The following is a 12,371-nucleotide window of genomic DNA, read 5'->3' on the forward strand; positions in this document are numbered from 1 at the left end:
ATAGCCTAAGGCTAAATTACAGTAAATTACCAACATCCATAGGTCCGCGTGTAACTTGGGGCCGTCTGTAAGTTGGGTGTTCTTAATAGGGGACCGCATGTAATATATTCTGCTGTTATAACGGTAACTGAATGTCTAAATTGTATCAGAAAAAACTTTCAGTATTGCTACAAAATACAGGGAATGTATCCTACTCACACTGGACATTAAAAGGGTGTCATAATAATACCCCCATATTTCACCATTAACATAAAAAATACAGTTACCTGATTTCCCTGTTTCCAATCCAATGCTAGACCCAAATTCTTATGAGACAGGAGGGTTATAGCCAATCAGTGGCAGAGCAGGGATGTTGGTACTTGGTTGAGGACCTATGTGTTTGGAACGTGACAGCTCTGCCACTGATTGGGCTCCTGTATCAAAACAGAGACTAAAGAGCACCGCAGGCGTTCCAGAGCTGGATCAACTGCAGGGAAATTAGGTAAAATAGGTAGATAATAGATAGACAAATATGAAATAGATGGATAAACATATAATAGATAAAAGAATGGAGGTGGGAGGTGAACTACAGCACAGTGAATACATTTTTCCTTAAATTTTCAATTCAATGAACAGATAGATAGATAGATTATAGATAGATAGATAGATAGATAGATAAATAGATAGATAGATAGATAAATAGATAGATAACATAGATTATAGATAGATAGATAGATAGATAGATAGATAGATAATAGATAACATAGATGATTGATAGATAGATAGATAGATAGATAGATAGATAGATAGATATGATGGATTGGTAGATGACTCTGTAGGCTTTAACAAACAAAATAGCAGCCAATCATTAGACTAGTGGCCAGTAATGCAAATATGGCTTTGATACTATGATCTATCTATCTACCCATTTGTCATCTGTCGTTCTGCAGAGCATTTTCTCAAGTCATTCTTTACACAGAAAATTTTAAACTTATTGCTTTGTGGGTTTAGCAGTGATGACGACCTCTGAGGACATGTGAGGAATGAAGGCCGGGCCAGATGACTAACCTGAGGTTCACTTCCAACACAATGGACCTTTTTAATTATTTCCACATTTCTGCAGGATCTCTTCTTAGTGCAGCACATTGTTGAGTCATTGCTCTGATAAATCTTCTCTAAGTTAAGCCCTCGCTCCCCTGACAGCAATATAATGTTTTTTTTACTCCCTAAATTGTGTCAAATAATCTGGAACTTCTACTTAAAATCCTTCTCTGTGTCCTGATCCCACATTGTCTGCATCAGTACACAGGACTAGGAAAAGTGTAGAAATTACTGAGCATGTTATGTGGAGTCTTTTGGTTCCTCACAGAACCTTTACCTATTATGTCTTTACATCATCACACGCCTATCAATCATTCTATACATGCGATGATCAAACTTTAGGTTTTCTTATGGGTTGCTGTTTTCCTTACATATACATCTGTCTATCTCTTATCTGCTATAGTATCTTTGTATCTGTTTATTTTTTATTAGCGGAGTTTTTATATTTTATATTGCTCAAATTTCATAAAACTTTAGGCAAGTTATATTGACTTTATTGTGTAGTGTTTTGGGCTGAGATTCCCACCAAATGCTCAACTAAAGGAGAATGTTCTGCTCTGTGACCCGTCATTATAGGTTCTACACAACTTTTCTAGAGTGGGGCAACAGTTATTGGACTCATATGATGTCCATCCACCATTAACCCCACCATTAAGAGATATTGGGGGTCATTTACTAAGGGCCCGATTCGCGTTTTCCCGACGTGTTACCCGAATATTTCTGATTTGCGCCGATTGTACCTGAATTGCCCCGGGATTTTGGCGCACGCGATTGGATTGTGGCGCATCGGCGCCGGCATGCGCGCGACGGAAATCAGGGGGCGTGGCCGAACGAAAACCTGACGGATTTGGAAAAACCGCCGCATTTAAAAACGGAAAATGGGTCGCTCGGGATGCGCTTTCCTTCACTCAGCCGGCCTCGGTGAATTCCGGCGCGTTCAGATGCTTTTTAGCGCAGCAGCGCCACCTGGTGGACGGCGGAGGAACTACCTAATTAAATCTCGGCCGGACCCGAATCCAGCGCAGAGAATTCGCTGGATCGCGAATGGACCGGGTAAGTAAATCTGCCCCATTGTATGTACTATACGTGTGTCATGGACCACCGCTGATTGTAACTTGTGAAACGTATTCTTAATAAGGCAGATGCACTTTGCATGGAAATTCACTTTCATCCTCAGTTCCATAGGTAATAAAATAATACCTACTCAACACTCCTAGAAAAAGGAATACAATCCAGCTGTCACGGGTGCCCCTTCGATCCACGTCTTGGATCTCAGGCACACCCTTGCCCCTCTCTCCGAGGCAGCTCCCCGTTATAAAGTCACTCACTTCTCCACGTTCCTGCTCCCGTCCAGACTGGCACTCACAGATGTAATTGATTGGCGTTGGCCACTTCCAGGTTTCCTAAAAGCCGCCTTCTCCCAGCAATTCCCTGCCACCGCGGACAAGTCACACCCATAGAGCGACCTGGTGGCACCACACCGCAGCAAGACCAGCCTGCTTTGCGGCAGGCTCTGTTGAAGACCTGGTGGCACTTAGATTCTGGTCCCAGGTGTCGGCTTGTGCCACAAACCGCGGTGGTCTAGGTTGTTCACTACTCCGAACCTTGACACCAGCACTTCACAGGAAAATATCTAAATTACCACCTTTTGTTGAATAAAAGCAGATACCATGGCAGTATGCAAATAGACATAAAATCTGCTATCTCACGTACACAAGACCTACGCATTTCGCTTCACAACTTAGTCATGGTCTCTATGCAAACTGCCATTGTATATGCTTTTATTCAATAAAAGGACATCATTTGGATATTGTCCCGTGAAGTGCTGGATGTTCTTCCTTTTTGTTCGCTGTGCCTGGAATCTGCGGGGCTTTATATCCGAGCACCGAGAGACATCATAAGGGCAGGGGAGCTGGACTGTTTTTTGGTGTTTTGCTACTCAACACTCTTGTAATAAAACTACAATTCTATCTTATCACATGATGGATGTAGCATGATATAAATAGCCGGTGATGGGAGTATTGGGTAAAATCACATATAGCATAGCTTGCATTTCCAAAATGGACAATTAACTAGGGATTTCTTTGTTCTGGAGATGCTTCTGTCCTAATGTCTTCAGTGCTCTTCCATCTTCCCTCATATAGTAACGCTCTCCTCCACCTTACTGTTTTGTAGAATGTCCCTATGGCACCTATGGGATGGACTGCAGAGGAACCTGCAACTGCCCGTCTGGGATATGTGACCGTGTCACAGGAAAATGCTTGAAATTCCCTTTTTTCCAACTAACTGGATCTAAGCCTGCCAACAAACGAAAACCCTCTGTATCTTCTGGTAAGTTCCCCTCTAAGAACTATCAAATTTTTTTCCTATTTGTTGTTTGCACATTGACCTATTATTATACATACATCTACATAAATGGTCTCATGAACAGGTTCATGGGTACATTAAGATCCTATGTTTTTATGGCTCAAAGACTGTGGGGCAGATTTACTTACCTGGTCCGTTCGCGATCCAGAGGCGCGTTCTCTGCGCTGGATTCGGGTCCGGCCGGGATTCATCAAGGTAGTTCCTCCGCCGTCCACCAGGTGGCGCTGCTGCGCTGAAAAGCATCTAAACGCGCTGGAGTTCACCGCCTCGGGCTGAGTGAAGGTAAGCGCGTCCCAAGCGACACATTTCTTTTTTTAAATGCGGTGGTTTTTCCAAATCCGTCGGGTTTTCGCTGGGCCACGCCCCCCGATTTCCGTCGCGTGCATGCCGGCTCCGATGCGCCACAATCCGTATTCGGGTAACACGCCGGGAAAACGCGAATCTGGCCCATAGTAAATGACCCCCTGTATGTGCTACTTGTTAATTTTTGTTCCAGAACCTTTAAGTCAGGAAAGTAAATAGACCTAGAAGAAGTTGACATGAGAGTTTTCCTGGGATTAAAAGGCTAAGACACTATGATTGACATACATCTGGTGGTCTATCTGCATGAATTTTTGGGGCTGGTGTTGGTATCTTTTGTTTGGGCTAAATGCCCCCAGACCATTGCCATGCAACATTTTAAAAATATCTAATTGACAAGCCGAAGAATTTGCCATTCCAAGAAATTGGTTCAATGTATTTATGTGTAGAATATTTTAACATGTATTTAGAAGCTTGAGTAGAGCTCGTGGGTTTAGGGAAAACTATGTGGTTGCCAAAAAAGAAGCCATAATTTCGCCTGCTCTGGCTCCTGGCTCTATCATCCTGGTATTTCTAACCCTTTGCTCAGCCAGATGTTCCATGGGACCCGTTTTGGCAAATGAATGGCCTCTCCTGATTTGGAGAAAATAAAGGAAGTGATGTCCCATGATCAGGGGAAGTGATATCCTCTGGTCTGGGGGACACATCTGCTTCATTGGCCACTTCATTGATCCTCTGGTACTGGAGTGATGTGGAAATGGAGCCAGAGCAAGGTACCTATGGTTTCTTTTTTGACAACCTTGAAAACTCGTTTAATAAATGAGCCAGAATTATGGGTCCATTTTCAAGTAAGGGAAAAACATGACTTGCATTCTATTTATTGCACAATCTGAGCCACTGTGAAATGTTTGGAACCACTTATAACTATCTGTTCTAATTTTAAGTTATCTAAATTTAAGACTCTGAAACCTTTGCTAGTTCTTTTGTCTGCTCTAAAATGGACTGTTGCTTACAGAGGTATTAGATTGCAATTACGCACATAGATATCTAAATTGGGGGACTCATTGCTTCCCCGCTACCTCTCTATAGAGATCTATGTATCTAACTTCCCTGTGAGCTATTGTTCATTTTGTTAGCAAGATGGAACTCAGCAAAGATTTCAGAAAGAAGCTAATTTTATCAGAAAAGCCTGAAAGTTGCAAAGTAATTGGAGAAAGAAGAACTTAAATATGATATATTACAAATATCCTACATTCTCTTTCAATAATGATTTATACACAGTTCATTAAAATATTAGTGACAATTTTGTATAATTATTTTTTCTCTTAGACCTTGAAATGGCTTCAGGAGATGGGAACAGCTTCAAGGATAAAGATAAAGGTTCTCGGTCAGGAATAAAATGGTTAAATCCACGCTGATCACTGCTTTATAATCGTTAACAAGAGAACCGCGTGGACATCGGACTGAGGAAGAACCAACCAGTGCAGCGGGATTTCAACAAGACCCAGTGGACTTGTCATTTATTGGGATGTGGGCTTTCCATGTGACACTGATCATTTCTAGCAATGGAGAGATCCTGATAGACTGTGGGAATATGACAGATGTACATCTTTGTTCAGTGAAGCAAATATCTGTTCAACCTTCTTTGTAAATGTGTAGTTATATAAACTTTTTATTTTGGATCATTTTCGGGCGTCTTGTATCTAATACTGTTTACATGTCTATTTAAATAAACACTTTGTAGATTAAACTGATTTTACTTCCGATGTCTTATCTCTTCTCTGAATATGATTCAAGGACATATCGACATCATTTTTCCATGTACATCTAGATATAATCAGTTTCAAAAAAGTGGAGTGACCTTGTAAATAAACTAGTAACAGCTGCTACTTCGATGTCAGACATAATCTAATACAGGGTCAGCTCCAGGTTTCAGTAGGCCCCTGGAAGACAGAGCCTCAGTAGGCCCCTTTGCAGTGACCTCATGTGGCAGCATTAAAAATTCAGAAAATAAAACAAACAGTCTCCTGTTCCCTAAAACATTCCCTAGTTTATCATCCCAAACAGCCTCCTCATGGGTATTTTATATAAAGCCTCATTCAACCCCATGGATTCCTTATGTACAGCCTTATGTGGACCCCCAGCAGCTCTGGGCCCTGGCACTTACCCAGGTTTGCCCAATAATAAATTGTTGTCAACATAATCTAGAGACTTTCAAAACGTATGGCTGCCTTAAGTGGTGGATTATATTACAGGCAGTTTGGGCGCTAGCCCGGGGCCCAAGCTTTCCTGGGGCCCATGTTCACCCAAACAACCCACCAAATTTTATATTGAGTAGGATCTTCACCCATGAAATCCTCTTACATCTGTTACTGATCTTATAAAATACATGAACACAAGGGCCATTTCAGGAACTTTGGATGTCCTCCAAAGGTCCTGAAAATACAGATTAAAAGCAGCAGAAGGGACACATCCTCCATTCCCCAAGCTGATTCTAGTACCACATGTAGGTAGTGAATTCCAGATTTGTAGGGTTAATATTCATATAGCCCAGGGCGTCATTATCTGCCACTGGCTGCTTTTCACTAATAGTATAACATTTCTTATCAATATACTAAGGGGTTTTACCCTTATGGAGATTGACTTTTCAGATCACCTTTTACGGCAAACAGAGTCTTAAAGACCATTAATGCTTTGCTAGGGATTCTGGGTAAGGAATATGCAGACAATTTTTTTCAAGTTGCGAAAATGAATACTTTGCCTCACTGCCTAAAACGGTTTGTCTAAAAATTATGATTTTTGTATATAAGGCTTTTGGGGGTTATAAAGAAAGTGTATACTCACCTGCTCCAGTGCCCAAGGTCTCCTGTGGCTCTGCCCATCACTATTAAGCCTCTGTTTCTACACAAAGGACCTCAGTATCATCCTATCTCTGGTGCAGGCTTGCTACTGCTAGAAACTCATTCACCAGTCAATGGGGTGGCACTAGTGCACTATAGGAGAACAGGGACACTGGATGAGCTGGTATTTGCCATGTATAAAAACATTTATAGGAAATCAGAACCCGGCACTGTCCATCGATAGTCTTGACATGCTGGGATCACCTAGAAAACAAACTTATAATTAGCAGCACGGACCACAGGGACAAGATGTCCGGCGCTACAGGCTGCTAATTATGGCGGCATGGGAGAGCAAGGTGACATCACGTGAGAGGCGTGAATTTACACCCTCGCTGCCCGCCGCCTGCCTTTGATAGTTTTTAAGACACATACAAATATTAATTATGCGGAAAATAGACAACTACGCCTCCTGTGCTAACTGAAATAAAGCAGTCTTATCATACTCCTTCCTTCCAACCTAATTTTCTGCTGAATTCCATCTTGCTAGCAAAAACATAAGGTGGCTGAGGTGTCAGATAACATACCGTAGACGCTCTATGCAGGGGACGAGGAGAGGTGTATCACAGCAGTTAGGTCTCTACCCACCAGCAAAAGGGACTTCAAACTCACAGACTGCAGATCTGAGAGCTGCTAGAAAGTAAAGGTTTAAAGTCACATAATGAACGGAAACATTGTTTCTGGACTACTGATTTCTGCAAAGATTTCTTTTAAAAATGTATAATAAGCACAGATGGAAAAAATCTGTTATCTCATTGAGATGTAAAAAGGCATCTAGACCCTTCTTGAAGCTCTCTGCTGTCCCTGCTGTGACCAGCGGCTGAGGCAGGCTATTCCACAGATTGACAGTTCTCATAGTTAAAAAAGCCCTAGTCCCCTGGTGTTTAAACCTTGATTTCTCCAGATGAGACAGTGCCCCCTCGACTTTTGATTTGATTTAATCTGGAACAAGTTACTACCATATTTTTTGTATGGACCATTCATATATTTATATAAATTAATCATGTCACCTCGTAGTCGTCTCTTTTCCAGACTAAATAAATCTAGTTGTTTAAAGCTTTCCTCATAACTGAGACCCTCCATACCCCTTATCATTTTTGTGGCTCTGTGTTGTACCCTCTCCAGCTCCAGAGCATGATATATGCTAGAGTAGCAGTTTGTGCTCCAGAGCTGCTCTTCCCTCTCCAGAATATTACAGCTATCACCAGCCAATGCTGCAGATCATATAACCAAATCTGATCTTACAATGATGGGCTGAATATGTAATACATAGGCAATTTGGTTTATCCACCTTCATCTTTTCATGAGTGTTGTGTATAATATTCTCATTAACCCACAGGGAATACAGATATGAGAGCCAATATCAATAACCAGCCTTGTAGGGTTTCTTTTCATTTAATTTTCTATAGACTATGAGAAAATATCTACATGGATCATCATTATATATCTATATGGAGGGATAAAAACAAACATCAATGATCGCCTGCTGGGGATGGGAAGACCATGAGATGGGAGTGACTGACCATGGAATGCAGTGTCGAGCCTTGGGACATCTGATAAAATTTACTGTGAGGGCCCACCCTTCATCTTCACCAAGGAAATAGCCCCTATTAGCCGCCAAATTAGGTGGTTTTTGCTGTATCTCTGTGATGCCGTATTGGGTTAGAGCCTAGGCCCATAAAATAAACATGAAATGGTGTCCCTTTGTGGGCACATTCGGATGGCCAGGAAGTGGCAAATGACTGCTGCATCTTGTCAATGGCCTTAGCCATATAAGTGGAATATGAAATGAATAATGAAGCAGCTGTATTTCACTATTCTCGCTTTTTTGACCGTAGAATCGACTGAACTGTACAAGAGGACCCTCAACTTTTTAGTCTGCAGATGTCACCAAAGGGACAGAGTATTTCTCCATGGGAAAGAGGAGGGATATTAACTGATACATTTACAATTAATTCAACAAACTTCAGCATTATAATGAAGCTATTGTAACGTCTATGCTGGTATCATCCTCTATCCGTAAAGTTAGGCTTACGATGTGGTGATAGAGTCATTTTATTTACCTCTGAACACTGGTTTATAATTTACTAGCAGCCTTGATTGAATTGCACCACACCCATTTGTCTCTTGTAAACTCTGCTCTGGTTCACTAACAGTTAATCCATTGTAATTAAAAAGAATATCTGTCCACTTCCATAGCCATTCTGTGAGTTTTCTGAGTGCTGAGCCAATAACCTTTTGGACTGGGGCTATGGATGCTCATATAGGGTCCTGGGGATCAGTGCTATTTGACATTTTGGATACATTCTTGACTATAAATTTACCTCCTGATTTTGTATCGCATTGTCCCCTTGGTTTTGACCTATACTTGGTGACAATCCCTTGCTGTTTGTATTGTCTTGTCTTTGCCTCAGTGTTTTCACTTTGGGAAGTATGGAAATATGTTTTCCATGGTGTTTAATGGAAAACAATGGGGCAGATTTACTTACCCGGTCCTGTCGCGATCCAGCGGCGCGTTCTCAGTCGAGGATTCGGGTCTTCCGGCGATTCACTAAGGTAGTGCGCCCGATGTCCACCAGGTGTCGCTGCTGCGCTGAAGTCCGCCGGAGTTCGGCGAAGTTCATGATCCTATCCTGGGTGCAGGTAAGACACATTTTTCTTTTTAAATACAGTGTTTTTTTTCGAATCTGTCGGGTTTCCGATGCATGCATGCCGGCCCCGATGCGCCACAATCCGATCGCATGCGCCAAAAACCCAGGGCAATTCAGGGAAAGACGGCGCAAATCGGAAATATTCAGGAAACCCGGCGAAAAAGAATGATTCGGGCCCTTAGTAAATTACCTCCAAAGCCTCATTTTGCTACCTTGAAAGGCAGCCCCCTTAACATCAAGTATGACCTACAAGAAGCCTAAAAAAATGATGTAGGATTAAGCCAAAACCAGTATATCTATTCTAGAAGGAATATTCTATGTTTGCACTTTGGCACATGTAAGGAACATCAACTAGTTTTCCACCTATTGCCTAGGGTAACTGTGAAGTGGATTTAGTTCTAGGCCCACTGTCTCTGTCTGTGTTTTTAATCCATTCCAAGACCCTTCACAACATTATAGCAGGCCGAAACATATAACCTCCTCCTGTTACGGTTCAGTATAACCATCATTCCAGATCTCGGAACCGGATGGAGGGTTTAGCAGGCTTGGTTTCTGAGTTGGAAAACTCCCAGATGGTTTCTCAGATGATGGTGAGAAATTCGAGATATTCTGAAAGTCATGTTTACTGTATTTCCAGGTGAATTCCCTTGCCTCTCAGGCCCGAATGGTGGGAATGTTAAACTCCTTATTACAGACAAACCCTCAGTCCTGGCCCTTTCAACTTCCTCCACAGTGGCATAACTAGGAGAGGTAGGCTTCTGAATGGAGCCACATACCCCCACAGAAAATATACATATTTATGTACTCACACATTGATACTAACACAGATTTGTCCCAGGAGCTGCCAACCACATGGGAATCCTTGGGCTTCATTTATTCTGAGCCAGGTCATATAACGCTTGTGTCTCAACCCAATGTCCATCCAACAAAGCAAACTCAAAAGTATTGCATGGAGCTCGGTATATACTATAAACTATAAATAAACTATAAATAAGGATATTCAATTTATCTCTCCCAAATTGTGAGGCTATACAGAATACATACAGGGAAATTTTCAGATGGGGCACATCCACCCTTCTATCTCTCATTTGGGGGCAGCTTTCTTCTTTGATGAGAAGAAGGATGGTGATTTCAGACCAGGCATTGGCTACTGTGAACTTGAAAACCTTAGGGTAAATACCGGTGTCCTCTTCCCTTGATTCCGGATCTGTTCAATCGGATAGTGGGTACCTGTTGGTTCTCTACAGGGCCTACAAGGGGATGAGTGGAAGTTGAATACTGCATTTGCAATATCCCTGCCAATGCGCATGGCAGAGGACTAGTTGCGAATAAGCCCCTTGTACCATTCAGTACACCAAGAGGTAATATGCAGCGGTAGATACTGCCTGGACAGGCAAGGGTTAACTTGTTTTACTTGTTTACTGATATCATCCAATGATGTTTCATCTTTGTAACTGGAGTGTGATTGGATCACCTGACCAGGGATTAACAAAACCCTTAGTCAGGGGAGGAGTTAGAGGAGTAGGCCCAAGGTCTTGGAACCCAGCTCCTGTCAGAGGAGCATATCAACCACACACTAAGTGATAAGAGACAGCGTGTGCCTCACACCTCTAGTGAGCTCACAGAGAACAACCAGGATTAGAGCTGCAGCTTCCAGCATAGGACACAGTTCACTCTCCAAGATCACTCCCAGTAAGACCACCATCTGTAAAGAATCGTTTGGCCCGTTGCTGCTGTTCGAATAAAGAACTGTAAGTTATTTTATGCACAACGTTGCCTCCGTCTGCATCACCATCACGGGCTCCCTCATCCACCACACACATACTACAGACTCAAAGGGCTGCCCCAGGGGGAATCAGCACATCAGCCTCTCCCTCATCTAAATCCTTGCACACACCACCCGCTGGAGACGTGCCAAGCTGTAGGACAGCCCTCCGGTCCCCATATCAAGCACCGTCAAACTAGCGTGCCTAGGTCGCTACTGCCAGCCACTAAGGTATGCTGGGCCCCGGCTGTCTCCAGGCCCCAAGAAAAGGCTAGGCCCCGGTGGGATGTTGCACATTCAATACCCCAGAAGGTCACTTTTAAAAACAGGTGATGCCCTTCAGGTTATGTAATACATCTGCAGTCTTCCAGCAATTTGTTAATTACAATTTTTGTGATCTCCTGCGTCAGCACTTTGAGGTTTATTTCAATTAAATTCTTATATTTTCTCCAGATTGTGCCACTCATATTGAACATATCAGAATTGTACTTTTAAGATTACAGGAGAATTTATTGTTTGCTAAACCGTGCAAGTGTTTGTTTGGAGTTCAAAACATCTCTTTCCTGGATTATACCTTCACCCCCAAATCTTTTTGTATGGATCAACTCAAACTCACAGCTATAGAGAACTCTGAACGTCTTACCTGTGTTAAAGCCCTTCAACAATTTTTGGGCCTCTGTAACTACTACTGCAAGCTGTTCCAAAAAGGGTGCCACTCCAGGACCTTGCAATGCTTCTTATGAAGCTGCTCCTTCTTTCTCCTACTGCTGTGCTTGGGACCATTGTCACATTTCATCTTCAATGCCCTTGCTGATGGAATGAGGTTTTCACTCAAAGTCTCACGATACATGGCCTTACTCACTCCTAGATGTACACAGATTAGTTGTTTTGGTCCCCTATGCTTCACAGTAGGTCTGGTGTTTGGAGCATTCACTCTCGTCCAAACACAATGGAGTACATTTACTTAGCTGTATGGAGGAGTTCAAAGAAAGTGTGTTGCCCAACAATAATGCACTGTGCCGCGATTCACTAAGATCGCGCGCCCGATATCCTGTATGTGTCGCTTCCCCGCTCAGGTCCCCCGGAGTTCACCTTCTTCTTCCTGGTGCATGTAAGTGCATTGTCTTGCTACACAATTTGAATTTTAAATCCCGCACTCAGTCCGAATCAGTCGGATCCTCCACCGATTTCTGACGAATGAAAGCCAGCGTAGCTGCGCCACAATTTGATCACGTGTGACACAATCCCAGCGCAGATACTTTTTAAATACCTGTCACAGCGGCGCAAATACTGAAAACCGTGAACAGTCTG

At 42.6% G+C, this 12,371-nt stretch overlaps 1 protein-coding gene across 1 annotated transcript in view; it reads left to right on the forward strand.

The window, feature by feature from the left end:
• Window positions 1-5,501, forward strand: part of ESM1 (endothelial cell specific molecule 1) — an 8,959-nt gene extending 3,458 nt beyond the window's left edge. Inside the window, exons 2-3 of the mRNA XM_072113966.1 lie at window positions 3,256-3,411; window positions 5,077-5,501. Of these exons, the coding sequence (XP_071970067.1) occupies window positions 3,256-3,411; window positions 5,077-5,165 (245 nt within the window). The 3' untranslated portion in view covers window positions 5,166-5,501. The remainder of the gene's footprint in view (window positions 1-3,255; window positions 3,412-5,076) is intronic.
• The last annotated feature ends 6,870 nt before the right edge of the window (window positions 5,502-12,371 follow it).

This window comes from Engystomops pustulosus, chromosome 1, assembly GCF_040894005.1.
Source record: "Engystomops pustulosus chromosome 1, aEngPut4.maternal, whole genome shotgun sequence".
Classification (NCBI taxonomy): domain Eukaryota; kingdom Metazoa; phylum Chordata; class Amphibia; order Anura; family Leptodactylidae; genus Engystomops; species Engystomops pustulosus.